General features: G+C 41.6%; 1 protein-coding gene across 1 annotated transcript in view; it reads left to right on the top strand.

Moving 5' to 3' along the window:
• Positions 1–16,310, top strand: part of LOC109896163 (succinyl-CoA:3-ketoacid coenzyme A transferase 1, mitochondrial-like) — a 109,233-nt gene that overhangs the window by 19,996 nt on the left and 72,927 nt on the right. The window contains exon 7 of the mRNA XM_020490443.2: positions 489–549. Within this exon, the coding sequence (XP_020346032.1) occupies positions 489–549 (61 nt within the window). The remainder of the gene's footprint in view (positions 1–488; positions 550–16,310) is intronic.

The following is a 16,310-nucleotide window of genomic DNA, read 5'->3' as shown; positions in this document are numbered from 1 at the left end:
ACAATGTTACAATGCAAATGTCATAAAATAGCTTCTTCATGTTATTTTGGAACTAAGCCACCCTTGCACTGCACTATTTTGGAACACATTTTGCTTAATTGGTTTTGTTGGGCTGGTCCTCGTCTGCTCTGTAATCAAAGTATTCCCATTGTTGGCTTCTACAGCCAGTTTTATCAACAAGTTGCTGGCGTGGAGGTATGAAGTTTCTGTTTGCTTCTCAAAAGGGGCCTGCGGTGTCAGCTGCAAGCGCTAGTAATTTGGCTAGTTTATTATTGCCCCCTTGAGGAGATTCAGACAAATTACTAGGCAGACTCCATCCTCTAAATCCTTATATGATGTGACACGTGACAGAAGTACCGAAAGTATCAAATTACGTGCTGAAAAGTTTTTCATGTTCGAGTATTGATAAAGTACAGAAGTTTTGTATACCGTGAAGCACTATTGTGAGCTAAGGTCGTCTCTCTGTCTCTCTGTGTGTGTGTGTCTAGGAAAACAGCTAGGAACTTCAACCAGCCCATGTGCAAGGCAGCCAAAGTCACCATCGTAGAGGTATGTGCCATGTCCCTGCACTCCAGCCCCCTTTCCCCTCCCCTGTCTATGGTACTGCTCTGCTGTCTTAACAGCACAGAGGGAGAGCTATTGTTGTTGCTGTTAATAGTAATACCATTTCCACTAATACTACTACTACTACTACTACTACTATTATTGTTGATGTCTTATTGCTGTTAGTCCCACTACTGTTGTTATAAGTGTATTTTGACAATGTAAGTAATTTAACTGGCCATGTCAATAAAGTCTGCTGAATTGAATAGAGAAACAAAGAGAAAGATTTGTGGTAGACAATGAGAAACCAGTAATATGACTACTGCCTCATTTGGATGGCCTGATGGAAAGTCTAGATGATACAGGTTGGCTCAGTCTGCTGGTATTATATCCACTTTTGGGGGTCACAATGTTATGTGGTCCAGTCCAGTGATTACCACATGGTGGCTCTCAGCCAGTCCTTCTGGGGTTGTGGCCTTAAGACTGGGTTGTCCTTAGAAACATTGCTGGTCACAAGACAATTATTTTAAAAAACATAATTTTTGTAAAAGGAAAAAAAGTAATGTATCTATTTTGTAAATGTTTGAGTTGAACCTTTATTTAACTAGGCTAGTCAGTTACAGCCTGGAATCGAACCAGGGACTGTAGTGATGCCTCTTGCACTGAGATGCAATGCCTTAGACTGCTGCGCCGCTTCGAGAGACCTTAATGGAGGGGGGCACTGTTCAAAAGCGTTTGGGTACTGTTTCTGTTGTCTGGCCTCTCTCTCCATCAGTGTGATGCAGACTGGGTTGGGGCTTTGTGTGGTGACATTACTGCTCTCTGGGTCGTTTATGGCAGCTTGCCCTGAGCACATTGATCATCCTCCAGCCCCAGACTGGCTATAAACTGGCTGTCACCCCCATCACCAAACTTACGATGGCTGACATGAATCGCCAGAGACTCAGCATTTTAGCCTTTTGAGATATACCCCCCCCCCAGAGATGTAAACCACCAGCCCCCTCCACCTGTCTCTGTGGAGATATAAACCACTACCCCCCGACCCTCATCTCTGTGGATATATAAACCACCAGCCCACCACCCTCTGCTCTGTGGAGATATAAACCACCACCCCCCCATCCTCTGCTCTGTGGAGATCTAAACCACTACCCCCCCACCCTCTGCTCTGTGGAGAAATAAACCACCAGCCCCCCACCCTCTGCTCTGTGGAGATATAAACCACTACCCCACCCCTCCAGCCCCCCCGTTGTCTGTGTGGAGATATAAACCCTCTTAGTCACGAGAAGGAATGGAAAGTCTGACTCAGTAGCTGGGTGCTCAGGCTCTGGGCTGAATTCATGTGCTGGGAGAGAGAAGCGCTTTCCTATATTCCATTAGACACTTTCAATGTAAAGTACTTCTCTTTTCAATTAATCCAAGGCAGCCGTTGAGATTTATCACGCTATGTAGTGCAGAGGAGACCTAGCTGGAGAGCTGTCTGTTTTCAATGCAAGAAGCATATTTTATAAGTTAAGGCGGTAAAAGGGGTATCAGCGGGGTCGAAGATGTGAGTCCAGTGTGACTCTGGAACAACAGGCTTTTACAAGGACATTTACATTGGCTTATTCTGCCAGGTACTCAAAGCGCTTTAGGCTACATTATATTGGGGAAAACTCAATTTATTCTCGACAAATGTGTAGCACCCACTTACTTGGCTTATAGGTATGTTGAAGTTGTTGATGCTGTGTGTGTACGTGCATGCGTGAGCGAGTGTGTGTTGTGAGTTCTCTTGAGGTCCGTGAATAATAAACCAGTTGAGTTGAGCGGGAGGAGAGGAGAGATCCAGGCTGCTGGGGATGTAATTGTTTGTGTGTAATCATAAACTGTCGGCTTCAACCTTTAGGATTCTCAACCATCTGTCTCGAGTGTCTGAATAAAATTTTAATGAATGAATGAATTACATATTATTTTTGTGTCAAATCGCCAGTTGTCAACCCATCCCTTATGGGATTAATTTAAACAAACAAACATTACATTAATTCACTGTGATAATTCTTCTTCTGGTGTTCTCTGCAGTGCACATTACTATCAATACATAATAGTATATAAGGTTATGCAAACAACAATTATATCCATAGAGCAGTACAATACATACATACATACATACATACATACATACATACATACATACATACATACAGTATTAGTCAAAAGTTTGGCCACACATTACTTATTCAAGGGTTTTTCTTTATTTTTACTATTTCCTACATTGTAGAATAATAGTGAAGATGTCAAAACTATGAAAAAACACATGGAATCATGTAGTAACCACAAAAGTGTTAAACATATCAAAATATATTTTATATTCGAGATTCTTCAAAGTAGCCACCCTTTGCCTTGATGACAGCTTTGCACACGCTTGGCATTCTCTCAACCAGCTTCATCTGGAATGCTTTTACAACAGTCTTCCCACATATGCAGAGCACTTGTAGGCTGCTTTTCCTTCACTCTGCGGTCCAACTCAAACAGCTACTCTCGACCCTGGTGTTTGACCCCCATGGTGCGGCAGGTATTTAGCTGCTGCAGTGAGCTTTTTATGATTACTCACTCACTCACTCACTCACTCACTCACTCACTCAGAAAGTGCTGAACAAATAGTCCAACAACCTGATGGATGAAGTAGTTTATTTGGACTGCAAACTGATAGTAAAGTGTGGTCTGTGCAATCATTTTTCATAGTCTAATGAGTCAAGCTTGATGGCAACTGTTGTTCAGGGGGCTTGGTCATCAAGCTTGGTTGTAAAACATTATTGCACATGACATATTTTATGGAGTACAGACCAAATGGCCTAAATTCATAACAAATCAACCACCCAAATGGTATTGATGTCATGTTTTTTTACTAACTAGTGTAATTTGACACAGAACAACAGTGGGAAGGAAATTGAAAAGAGGGAAGGAAATTAAAACAAGGTCAGTAAAAAGAATGACATTGTTTTTAAAAGGGAGGGATATATTTTAGGTAGCCTAAATAAATGATACTTTAGGTACCCTATTTTCAATTGGTGTCACGTCTCAATTAATGGACTTCACGTCTACTTAACACACTTCCCAACCATCCTTTGGAATCAGATTATGAACAGATGCTGAAAAGAGCAGAGTTCGAAAAATTGCATCCAACTTCTTAATTAATCGCCTTAGAACATCAAGCACGGCATTTTTCTCGATGCCCAGGTAGGCTACACAAAATAAACTTTCAATTTCAGCAGGAGGCTAATCTTTGAAGTTTTTTGTTGTTGCCTCCTTTTCATTTCCTTTCAAACAGCTGTCTGCATAACACAAATGCTTTTATCCCCCTATTGTCTAAATTGCAGTGAAGCCAACAGCAGACATAACCAACAGCATTCTAAGATGTGATGGGAGTAGCTCTTCTAATCTTAAATGTCTTCCTCACACAAACCCATAGTTATCAAACAGTTACTCCGCTGAGAGAATCATCAGCAGAGTTCTTGAACACTCTAGAATACTCTTGCACACATAGCCATAGAATAAGTGGAAGTGATATTCCCATTCATAGCAAATCCTGCATCTGGGTGCACCCTATAAGGATTTGTCATTCGAATATGTCTATGGGATTTCGATTCTCTTGTCTCTTTAGAAGGCAACACAACCATGCTCTGTCATAATGTTTGCATTAACAGTCACACTATCACTTTTTTGGGTCAGCAAGAGCTGATTAGATGCACAATTTAATTATTTAATTTTTATTTCACATTTGTTTAAAATAGGCCATACAGGCAAAAATAGTTACAATTTAGCCTTAACACGTTCGCCCTGTGTTCATTTTGTGACCTGAAAACAGACATGTCCTCATTTACCTCTTTTCATGGCAACTTCTTTTCATGGCACCAATGCACATGAACATTATCTATGAAATGTATGCAATATTGTATTGATATAATCATTAAGCCACTTTTATCTCTGATAGTGAAACAATTACAATCTCACTGAAGATAAGTGAATCTTTAATGGCAGAGCAAGTTCAGAATTTCATCTGTGATGTGGGTGTTGGTCCTGGCGGTGATGATGTGGGTATTGATCCTTGCTGTGATGATGTGGGTATTGATCCTGGCAGTGATGATGTGGGTATTGATCCTGGCGGTGACGATGTGGGTGTTGATCCTGGCGGTGACGATGTGGGTGTTGATCCTGGCGGTGACGATGTGGGTGTTGATCCTGGAGGTGACGATGTGGGTGTTGATCCTGGAGGTGACGATGTGGGTGTTGATCCTGGAGGTGACGATGTGGGTGTTGATCCTGGAGGTGACGATGTGGGTGTTGATCCTGGAGGTGACGATGTGGGTGTTGATCCTGGAGGTGACGATGTGGGTGTTGATCCTGGAGGTGACGATGTGGGTGTTGATCCTGGAGGTGACGATGTGGGTGTTGATCCTGGAGGTGACGATGTGGGTGTTGATCCTGGCGGCGGTGATGATGTGGGTATTTATCATGGCACTGATGTTGTGGGTATTGATCTGTTGGTTTTCTGCTGCATGGGGCCCGAGTTTAGCAGTGAGAGGGAATAGGTTAGGTAATGGTGTACGCCTTCTGTCCAGTCTGACTCAGTCCCAGAGGGATTGACAGCAGACAGACAGGTGGGCCTAAGTGGAGGACCCTCTCTACATTCACCCTTGTACCTCCAGTCTCAAGGTCTAAGGTGTCTGTGTCTCTCTGAGTCTCTCTGTCTGCAGTGTATAGCATAACTGGACAAATAGTGTGAAGGTCATACTGAAGACATCGACATCTGGAAAGAATGTTGAGAGTTATTTATTGATAAGTATTTGTATAGAACAGATTTAGGTATTGAGATGGACAGGGGAAGGATTGCAGCAAATGTTCTTTAATTGCAGAAACATAGAAAGTGAAAAGCGAGCTGAATTCTAAAGTATTTAATAAAAATCATTATCACACAAGCGGCAGTTGGTTATCTACAGCAGCATAGTATGTCAGGGTGCTGTTGATATATTGGACGGGGATGCTGAGTAGAAATATATCATATAATGTGTACATGAGTTTACAACTGTTAGTTTCATTGTGAATAAAACACCAAACATGTACGCTATAGGAGCATGATACTGCCATGTATGACATAGTAGTTGACAATGACATTCATCACAACGATGGTCAGAGTAGTTGACTAAAACACATACAAGATCCGAGACCAGGATATGAACCTATGTCTGGTCATCTTCTGGCCTTGTCCCTTTAGTTAGGGCTGTACAGAGTTCGGTTGGTGGCAATTCCACGTTAACGGAATTACTACTTGACTTCGTTTTTTCACTTTAAAATGCATGCCAACAAAAACAATAGATTTGTTGGCATACATTTTGTTTTAAGAAACAATTTCCACAGAAAAATGTACAAAAACTAATTTAGTGGAAGAACTGTGCAGATGCAAACTTTGGTATTTTTTATTTATTTCACCATTATTTAACCAAGTAAGCTAGTTGAGAACAAGTTCTCATTTACAACTGAGACCTGGCCAATAATAAAGCAAAGCAGTTCGACACATACAACAACACAGAGTTACACATGGAATAAACAAAACATATTGTCAATAATACAGTTGAAGAAAATCTATATACATTGAGTGCAAACGAGGTGAGATAAGGGAGGTAAGGCAATAAATAGGCCATGGTGGCGAAGTAATTACATTATACCAATTATACACTGGAGTGATTGATGTGCAGAAGATGATTGTGCAAGTAGAGATACTGGGGTGCAAAGGAGCAAAATAAATAAATACAGTATGGGGATGAGGTAGTTGGATGGGCTATTTGCAAATGGGCTATGTAAATGTACAGTGATCTGTGAGCTGCTCTGACAGCTGGTGCTTAAAGCTAGTGAGGGAGATATGAGTCTTCAGCTTCAGTGATTTTTGCAGTTCGTTCCAGTCATTGGCAGCAGAGAACTGGAAGGAGAGGCGGCCAAAGGAGGAATTGACCTTGGGATGACTAGTGAGATATACCTGCTGGAGCGAGTGCTACGGGTGATACTATGGTTACCAGTGAGCTGAGATAAGGCGGGGCTTTACCTAGCAGAGACTTGTCGATGACCTGGAACCGGTAAAGGAATTAAGGTCAAATCTCCTTCAGGTTTTTATGCAACCACATTTTCCAAGAATGGTGTGTCAGCTATGACATGACACCTTGAGTTTGAAAAAATCTATTTTGGTTATTGAACTACAGTACAGTGGATGTACACCTGTGAAGGAATTACGTCATGGGCACCTTTTTTAAATGTTTTGTTTTATTTCACCTTTATTTAATCAGATAGGCCAGTTGAGAACAAGTTCTCATTTACAAATGCGGCCTGGACAACATAAAGCAAAGCAGTGCGACAAAAACAACAACACAGAGTTACACATAAACGTACAGTTAATAACACAATGGAAAAATCTATGTACAGTGTGTGCAAATGTAGAAGAGTAGGGTAGGTAGGAAAGGCAATAAATAGGCCAAAGTGGTGAAATAATTACAATTTAGCATTAACACTGGAGTGGTAGATGTGCAGATGATGATGTGCAAGTAGAGATACTGGGGTGAAAAAGAGTAAGAGGATAAGTAACAATATGGGGATGAGGTAGTTTGGCTGTGTACAGGTACAGTGATCGTAAGCTGCTCTGACAGCTGATGCTTAAAGAGAGAGGGAAATGTAAGACTCCAGCTTTAGTGATTTATTTTTACAATTCATTCCAGTCATTGGCATCAGCTCTTTTAGAACATCAGCTGTCTGGATTTGGGTGAATGAGAAGCGGGGTGGGGGGCGTTAAGCATGTCCCAGTTTAGGTCACCTAACAGTACGAACTCTGAAGATAGATGGGGGCCAATCAATTCACATATGGTGTCTAGGGCACAGCTGGCAGCTGAAGGGGGTCTATAACAAGTGGCAGCGGGCAGAGACTTGTTTCTGGAAAGGTGGATTTTTAAAAGTAGATTCTCGAATTGTTTGGGTACAGACCTGGCTAGTATGACAGAACTCTGCAGGCTATCTCTACAGTAGATTGCAACTCTGCCCCCTTTGGCAGTTCTATCTTGTCGGAAAATGTTATAGTTAGGGATGGAAATGTCAGTATTTTTGGTGGCCTTCCTAAGCCAGGATTCAGACACGGCTAGGACATCCGGGTTGGCGGAGTGTGCTAAAGCAGTGAATAAAACAAACTTAGGGAGGAGGCTTCTAATGTTAACATGCATGAAAGCAAGGCTTTTACGGTTAAAGAAGTCAACAAATGAGAGCGCCTGGGGAATGCGACTGGTGCTGGGGGCTACAGGGCCTGGGTTAACCTCTAAATCACCAGAGGAACAGAGGAGGAGTAGGATAAGGGTATGGCTAAAGGCTATAAGAACTGGTCGTCTAGTGCGTACGGAACAGAGAGTAAAAGGAACAGATTTCTAGGTGCGGAAGAATAGATTCAAGGCATAATGTACAGACAAGTGTATGATAGGATGGGAGTACAGTGGACGTAAACCTAGGTATTGAGTGACGATGAGAGAGGTTTTGTCTCTAGAGGCACCATTTAAGACAGGTGAGGCTACCACATGTATGGAGGGTGGAACAAAAGGGCTAGCTATAGCATATTGAGCAGGGCTGGAGGCTCTACATTGAAATAAGACAATCACTAACCAAAACAACAATAGACAAGGCATATTGACATTGGGGAGAGGCATGTGTAGCCAAGTGATCATAGCAGGTCCAGTGACTGGCAATAGATGAGTCAGGGAGCCAATTCAGTTGTCACTACTATGCTAGGCGAGCTGGAGACATTCAGACAGCTAGCGGGCCAGGGCTAGCAGATGGGCCTCTGGGGACATTGCAATGGAAAAACCTGTTGAAACCACCTCGGACAGTTGTGTTGGTAGACCAGTCATGATGTATCGGCGGGGCTCCGTGTCGGCAGTAAGGGGTTCAGGGCAATATTTTAGCCCAAGAATTGGCTGATTGACCTCTTCGGCTAGCCGGGAGATGGGCCTAGCTCGAGGCTAGCTTCAGGCTAACTGGTGCTTGCTTCGGGACAGAGACGTTAGCCAGGTGTAGCATCTTGGATAGCAGCTAGCTAGCTGTGATGATCCGGTGTAAAGGTTCAGAGCTTGCTGTAAGATTTCGGAGATGTGGTAGAGATAAAGCAGTCCGATATGCTCTGGGTTGATATCGCGCTGTGCAGACTGGCAGGAATTGACTGGGCTGAGGCTGGCTGATGTCAGAGTTAACAGTGATGCAGTAGCTGACTGACTACTAGCTAGTAGCTAGTTAGCTGGCTAGCTTCTTATGGGGGTTCCGGTTCTAAAGTATAAAAAAAAATAGCAGATCCGTACCACATTGGGTGAGGCGAGTTGCAGGAGAGTATGTTCAGTCAGGAGTTGCAGGAGAGTATGTTCAGTCAGGTGTAGCCTTATACGAAATAAGGCTACACCTTCTTGAAGCAACATATCTTTATTACACAAAAATGCATAATTATGGATATGAATGTCATTCTCCTCATATTTCACAAGATTGGACATCACAGTAGGGTAGAGTGGAGTTCAGTAGAGTACAATCTACTTTCCTTTACTGTGTTGTGCTATACTGTACTATTGTATTTGACTGTACTCTACTGTGCTTTACTCACTGTACTTATATGTACTGTCCAAGCTTGTGAAACATACAGTGCCTTCAGAAAGTATTCATACCCCTTGACCTTTTTACACTTCTGTGACCCACCACCTCGATTCGGTCAGATGTAGCAACGTTTATTATTTATTTATTTATGATTTATTTTTTACATTGGATAGAAGTACAGACTCGGAGCTAGAAAATGCTATATCATGCACATAACATTAGCTAGCAAGCCAGACAGTTAACATTAGCTAGATAGCTAACAGTATGCTTTAAGATGCAATGAAATGAACTTTCTGACAAAATTAGAAACATGTCATATCTTAAAATGTAGCTAGCTAAACGCTCTTGCCTGTATACATGGATGAACGTTTCTCCCTCTCCACCATGAATGCCATGGCTGCCCTTAGTTGGAAGTTGTAATCTGAAGACAAGTGTTTTATACAACAGCCTTCTGTGATCTCTTTTTTTCTCCCTTCACATTTGCAATCATACTCTGCTTCCACTGGGGATTCCACTGCTTTCAAAACTCCGTCAACTTCTTTCGTGACAACAACACCATCACTGTCATCAGAAGACTCTACAATGTCTGGTTCAATGAAAAATGTTTTGTTGATTTTTGATGATAGCGCCTGTTAAATTCAGGGCAGCGATGTTGAGAGCAGTATAAACACTTTTGCAGTTCTCCATTATATTTTTCAAAAAAGTCGCAGTAGCACGGATTATCTACACATACTGAGCAGCTCATGTTATAGACAGAAGCATGCTACATGGCAGACCAATCTGAACTCATCTCTCGGCATGTCCAGCCCATCCATTAGTGAAGTAAAGCCCATCCTTTAGTGAAGTAAAAGTAGTTGAAAATATACATAGTAAATTACAGATACCCCAAAAAACTACTTAAGTACTTTTCTCCACTGGAAACGGGTCACATTTTGGTTGTGTTAAAGCCTACATTCAAAATGGATTAAATAAATAAAAATATCACCTATCAACACACAATACCCCATAATGACAAAGTGAAAACATGTTTTTAGAAATGTTTGCAAATGTATTGATAATGAAATACAGAAAAGGGTATCTAATTTACATATCAAGTATATCAACAATCTACACAAAATACTCTCAGTGAAAAAAAAGAAGAAAAAAAAGAAAATGAAACACTAATATATTTTGATTAGATAAGTATTTAACCCCCTGAGTCGATAGATATTAGAATCACCTTTGGCAGCAATTACAGCTGTAAGTCTTTCTGGGTGAGTCTCTAAGAACTTTGCACACCTGGATTGTACAATATTTGCACTATTATTTTATTCTTCAAGGCCTGTCAAGACGATTTTAAGTGAAAACTGTAATTAGGCCACTCGGAACATTCAATGTCATTTTGGTAAGCAACTCCAGTGTATATTTGACTGTTGGAAAAGACACTGAAGCAGATGTTTTTACAAAATGTTTTATCTACCAATAGGTGCCCTTCTTTGAGAGTCAATGGAAAACCTCCCTGGTCTTTGTTGTTGAGTCTGTGTTTGAAATTCACTGATTGACTGAGAGACCTTACAGATCACTTTGTGAGGCACAGAGATGAGGTAGTCAGGGGTAAAAACGTCATTAAAAAATCATATTAAACACTGTAATTGCACACAGAGTGAGTCCATGCAGCCTATTATGTGACTAGCACATTTTTACCCCTGAACTTATTTAGGCTTGCCATTTCAAAGGGGTTGAATTTAATTTATTTTATTTTATTTATTTATTTCACCTTTATTTAACCAGGTAGGCTAGTTGAGAACAAGTTCTCATTTACAACTGCGACCTGGCCAAGATAAATCACAGCAGTGTGAACAGACAGCAACACAGAGTTACACAACAATAAACAAGTCAATAACACAGTAGAAAAAAGAAAAAAGAGTGTGCAAAAGGCATGAGGAGGTAGGCGAATAATTACAATTTAACAGATTAACACTGGAGTGATAAATTATCAGATGGTCCACTGTGCAGGTAGCGATACTGGTGTGCAAAAGAGCAGAAAAGTAAATAAATAAAAACAGTATGGGGATGAGGTAGGTAAAAATGGGTGGGCTATTTACCGATGGACTATGTACAGCTGCAGCGATCGGTTAGCTGCTCAGATAGCAGATGTTTAAAGTTGGTGAGGGAGATAAAAGTCTAAAACTTCAACGATTTTTGCAATTCGTTCCAGTCACAGGCAGCAGAGAACTGGAAGGAAAGGCGGCCAAATGAGGTGTTGGCTTTAGGGATGATCATTGAGATACACCTGCTGGAGCGCGTGCTACGGGTGGGTGTTTTCATCGTGAACTGAGATGGCAGAGCTTTACCTAGCATGGACTTGTAGATGACCTGGAGCCAGTGGGTCTGGCGACAAATATGTAGCGAGGGCCAGCTGACTAGAGCATACAGGTTGCAGTGGTGGGTGGTATAAGGTTCTTTAGTAACAAAGCGGAGGGCTCTGTGATAAACTGCTTCCAGTTTGCTGAGTAGAGTATTGGAAGCCATTTTGTAGATGACATCGCCGAAGTCGAGGATCGGTAGGATAGTGAGTTTAACTAGGGTAAGTTTGGCGGCGTGGGTGAAGGAGGCTTTGTTGCGAAATAGAAAGCCGATTCTAGATGTGATTTTGGATGGGAGATGTTTGATATGAGTCTGGAAGGAGAGTTTACAGTCTAGCCAGACACCTAGGTACTTATAGATGTCCACATCTTCTAGGTCGGAACCATCCAGGGTGGTGATGCTAGTCGGGCGTGCGGGTGCAGGCAGCGAACGGTTGAAAAGCATGCATTTGGTTTTACTAGCGTTTAAGAGCAGTTGGAGGCCACGGAAGGAGTATTGTATGATGTTGAAGCTCGTTTGGAGGTTAGATAGCACAGTGTCCAAGGGCCAGAAGTATACAGAATGGTGTCGTCTGCGTAAAGGTGGATCAGGGAATCGCCCGCAGTAAGAGCAACATCATTGATATATACAGAGAAAAGAGTAGGCCCGAGAATTGCACCCTGTGGCACCCCCATAGAGACTGCCAGAGGACCGGACAACATGCCCTCTGATTTGACACACTGAACTCCGTCTGCAAAGTAGTTGGTGAACCAGGCAAGGCAGTCATTAGAAAAACCGAGGCTACTGAGTCTGCCGATAAGAATATGGTGATTGACAGAGTCGAAAGCCTTGGCCAGGTCGATGAAGACTGCTGCACAATACTGTCTTTTATCGATGGCGGTTATGATATCGTTTAGTACCTTGAGCGTGGCTGAGGTGCACCCGTGACCGGCTCGGAAACCAGATTGCACAGTGGAGAAGGTACGGTGGGATTCGAGATGGTCAGTGATCTGTTTGTTGACTTGGCTTTCGAAGACCTTAGATAGGCAGGGCAGGATGAATATTTATTGATTCAAGACATTTCAGCTTTTCAGAAATGCAATTAATAAAAAATAAAAACATAATGACAAAGTGAAAACATGTTTTAGAAATGTTAGCTAATTATTTGAAAATGAAATACAGAAATCTCATTTACAGAAGTTTTCACACCCCTGAGTCAGTACTTTGTAGAAGTACCTTTGGCAGTGATTTCAGATCTGAGAGGTTTCCACACCTGGAATGTGGAACATTTTCCCATTATTCTTTTAAAAATTCTTAAAGCTCTATCAAATCGGTTGTTGATCATTGCTATACAACAATTTTCAGGTCTTGCCATAGATTTCCAGGTAGATTTAAGTCAAAACTGTAACTCGGCCACTCGGGAACATTGTAAAACTGCTTGACTGAGGGACCTTAGAAATAATTCTATGTGTGGGGTACAGAGATGAGGTAATCATTCAACCATCTTGCTAAATACTATTATTGCACACAGAGTGAGTCCATGGAACTCATGTGACGTTTTAATCACATGTTTACTCCTGAACTTATCTAGGCTTCTCATAACAAAGGGCTTGAATACTTATTGACTCAAAACATTTTAGCTTTTCATTTTTTATTCATATGTAAAACTTTTAAAAACTATTCCACTTTGATATTATGGGATATTTTGTGTAGTTGGACAGTTACGATCTCATCTCAATCCATTTATAATTCAGGCTGTAACACAACAAAACGTTGAAAAAAGTCTAGGGGTTTGAATACTTTCTGATAAGTATTGATAGGTTCAGATTTGGTCCAGTCCGGTCCGTCTGTGGACGTTACCGTTAAGGCCAGGGTGGACTGTTGGTCGGTGCTCAGTGGGTGAGGATGCTATTCACAGTAAATGGAAAGAGAGGTGGCTCATGCGTAGGAGTCAGTAAGTGCTGGGAGAGGTGACATTATCTGAATAGTGAGAAATAGAGAGGGAGAGAGGGGAGGGGTTGTCCAGACAGACTGTTTTAACACTCTTGGTTTGACCACCAGACGTCAGAAAGAAATAAAACAGTTATGAGCTAATCAGGGAGGACAGTATCAGGTGACCCAATTGTGGTTTGTGACTATTATGATTTCCCATTGTATTCAATTCAGTTGCAGTAATTCCATTACAGTTTTTGGATAATTCTGTTAACAATTCGGTAACAGTATTGTGAGTTTTACCTGGTGCAGGTCTACAATTTTGTTTCTGGTGTCCTTCGACAGCTCTTTGGTCTTGGCCAAAATTGATATCAGTAAAATCATTTTAAACTAATTGGTATAACTAATTGGACTTTCATTATCCTCCCTCCTCATGAGAGAGAAAAAAAATAGAAAATATCTTACAGAAGGTATAACATTTCTCAAAATAAATGTACGTTTTGATATTAGTTAGCAGGGCTCTTTACGTCAACGTGATTGTGTTTTTATGTATTTGTAATACTTTTTAAGACTTTCTGGTAGAAGTTTTCTAAGACCCATTTTTTCCATCTGTTTTCTAGAAATCAAAGCTTTTACTTATGGCAAAAAATAAATAAATGGAGAATGGTTGAAAAATGTATATATTGCTTCATTTACCCAAAATATAGACTCTTACATGCTGACCAGACCTCTGTTGATTTTGTCCACCCACACCAGATGCGACCAGGAGCCTCAGGTTGAAATATCAAAACGAACTCTGAACTAACTATATTAATTTGGGGACAGGTTGAAAAGCATTAATAATTTATGGCAATTTAGCTATCTTGCTGTTGCTAGCTAATTTGTCCCGGAATATAAACATTGGGTTGTTATTTTACCCTGAAATGCACAAGGTCCTCTACTCCGACAATTAATCCACAGATAAAAGGGTAAACCGAGTTAGTTTCTAGTAATCTCTCCTCCTTCAGGCTTCTTCTTCTTTGGACTTCATATGGTGGTTGGCAACCAACTTTAAGGTGCATTACCACCACCAACTTGACTCGAGTGTGGATCTCAGTTCATCCACGTGGGTATATGCTCCTAAAAATGAATGAGGAGATGGGAGAGGCGGGACTTGTAGAGCATCAAGCGTCACAAATTGGACCAAGTTCTATTCTATAAGATGCACAAGCGGTGCGGGTGCAATGATTGAATAAAATGTATGTGTCAGCATGTTAGCTTTCATTTGACACCAAATTTGATATGTTCCTATGAACTTCATGCTGGTGCTCATGGGACCTTTCAGATGGAAATACCCTTGGGTACAAAGCTGTAGTGTTTACTTACAGACAATTCCTCCCAAATCCTTAGTTTAACTCTGTGACTTTGACACTGGCAAGAGTCTACACTATACATAGAGGTCAAGTAACTACACTGGATGGTTGGTCGTGGTTGTGATGTGCAGAGAATAAAATGAGTTATTTTCCCAGCATGGCTGAGCTGTTTCTGACAATGTTGTTGAAGATGTAGCCTACCACTGTGCTCCTCACTTCAATGAAAGTTACCAGATCAATCCTGTTCTCAACTCTACATCAGATACAGGCTACTGTGCTATAGTCAACTGATCTCGACTTAACCCTCAGTCTTCCAAACGTGAAGTAGAACTAGCTAATGGTTTTCATGTTAAAAAAAGACAACTCAATGATATGATTTACATCATAGGACAACGATATAGAATAGCATTTTGGCAGTCTGCCCTGGTTGCTGGCCAACGACACTCTGCTCGGCTCCATTTTGGAATGTTCTGTAGCCCCCATCTCTCGGTCTGTTATCCCCTTATCACAGATACAATCATGTCTAATGCATTTTAGGATGTGATGCACCGGACAGGGTGTTCAATCAAAGCTGTCTTTTTGCATTATCACAACCGTCTTTGCCTCCCCTCTTCTTTGAGTGTGTGAGTATGCGTCTGTGTGCCTTTTTTCATGTCAGCTTGGGGTGTATTTGGATATTGACAGCATCCATCCTCCAAGGTGTTATCTCCCTCACACTGTCTGTCCATCTGGTCCTAGACACCGCTCTCTGTGGGCTTCATGATAGAAGACTGTGGCGTGGGGATTGAAAGGACTCCCATTACTCTGCCAAAAGCTCCACAGGTTGACAAGGGAGAGAGGAGATGTTGGACGCTAACAAAGAGGAGCTCTTAGATGTAGTTTCTCTATTGAGCTTTGAGTGCGGACTTGAAGCCTATTCAGCTAATTGTTAGATTTAATTGATTTTCCTACTGTAAGTGGAGAAGAGACCCACCGACTTGCTTCGGGAATGTTGTGGATTATTTTTCATGGCCATCTTCACAGTCTTCTGTGCATGGATGAATAGAGTGTGTCTGTGTGAGACTCACAGCTTTACTCTAACACCATTGTGGGTAGTGTGAATGACAGCAGAGACTTGTAAAGCTGTTCAACTTCATAAAACCCAGGACATATTCATCACTTTCCAATATCCCCCCTTTTATATAGAGTAGGCTTTCATTTCACTGTACCAAACTTCTATATTATTTACATTGAGAGCACACTGGTAGCTAAGATAACATTCATATTGAGAACCTGTACCCTGCTCCTTGTAGGGGGAGTGGGACAGCAACGTTAGCCAAGAGCTGAAGAGAAAGCTCACCTTGGGGTGACTTCACACCTCTCTCTTTCCCTTGGTACATCTTCTCCATAGCAATCGGCGGTAAATTTAGGCCGTGGTTCAGACCTAGGGCACTGAGCTTAATGATGAGCTTGGAGGGTACAATGGTGTTGAAGACTGAGCTATAGTCAATGAACAGCATTCTGACATGGGTAATCTTCTTGTCC

The sequence above is a fragment of the Oncorhynchus kisutch genome, linkage group LG8, assembly GCF_002021735.2.
Source record: "Oncorhynchus kisutch isolate 150728-3 linkage group LG8, Okis_V2, whole genome shotgun sequence".
NCBI lineage: Eukaryota > Metazoa > Chordata > Actinopteri > Salmoniformes > Salmonidae > Oncorhynchus > Oncorhynchus kisutch.
Note: the sequence above shows the minus strand (reverse complement) of the source record. Positions and strands in the feature narration are given on the sequence as shown.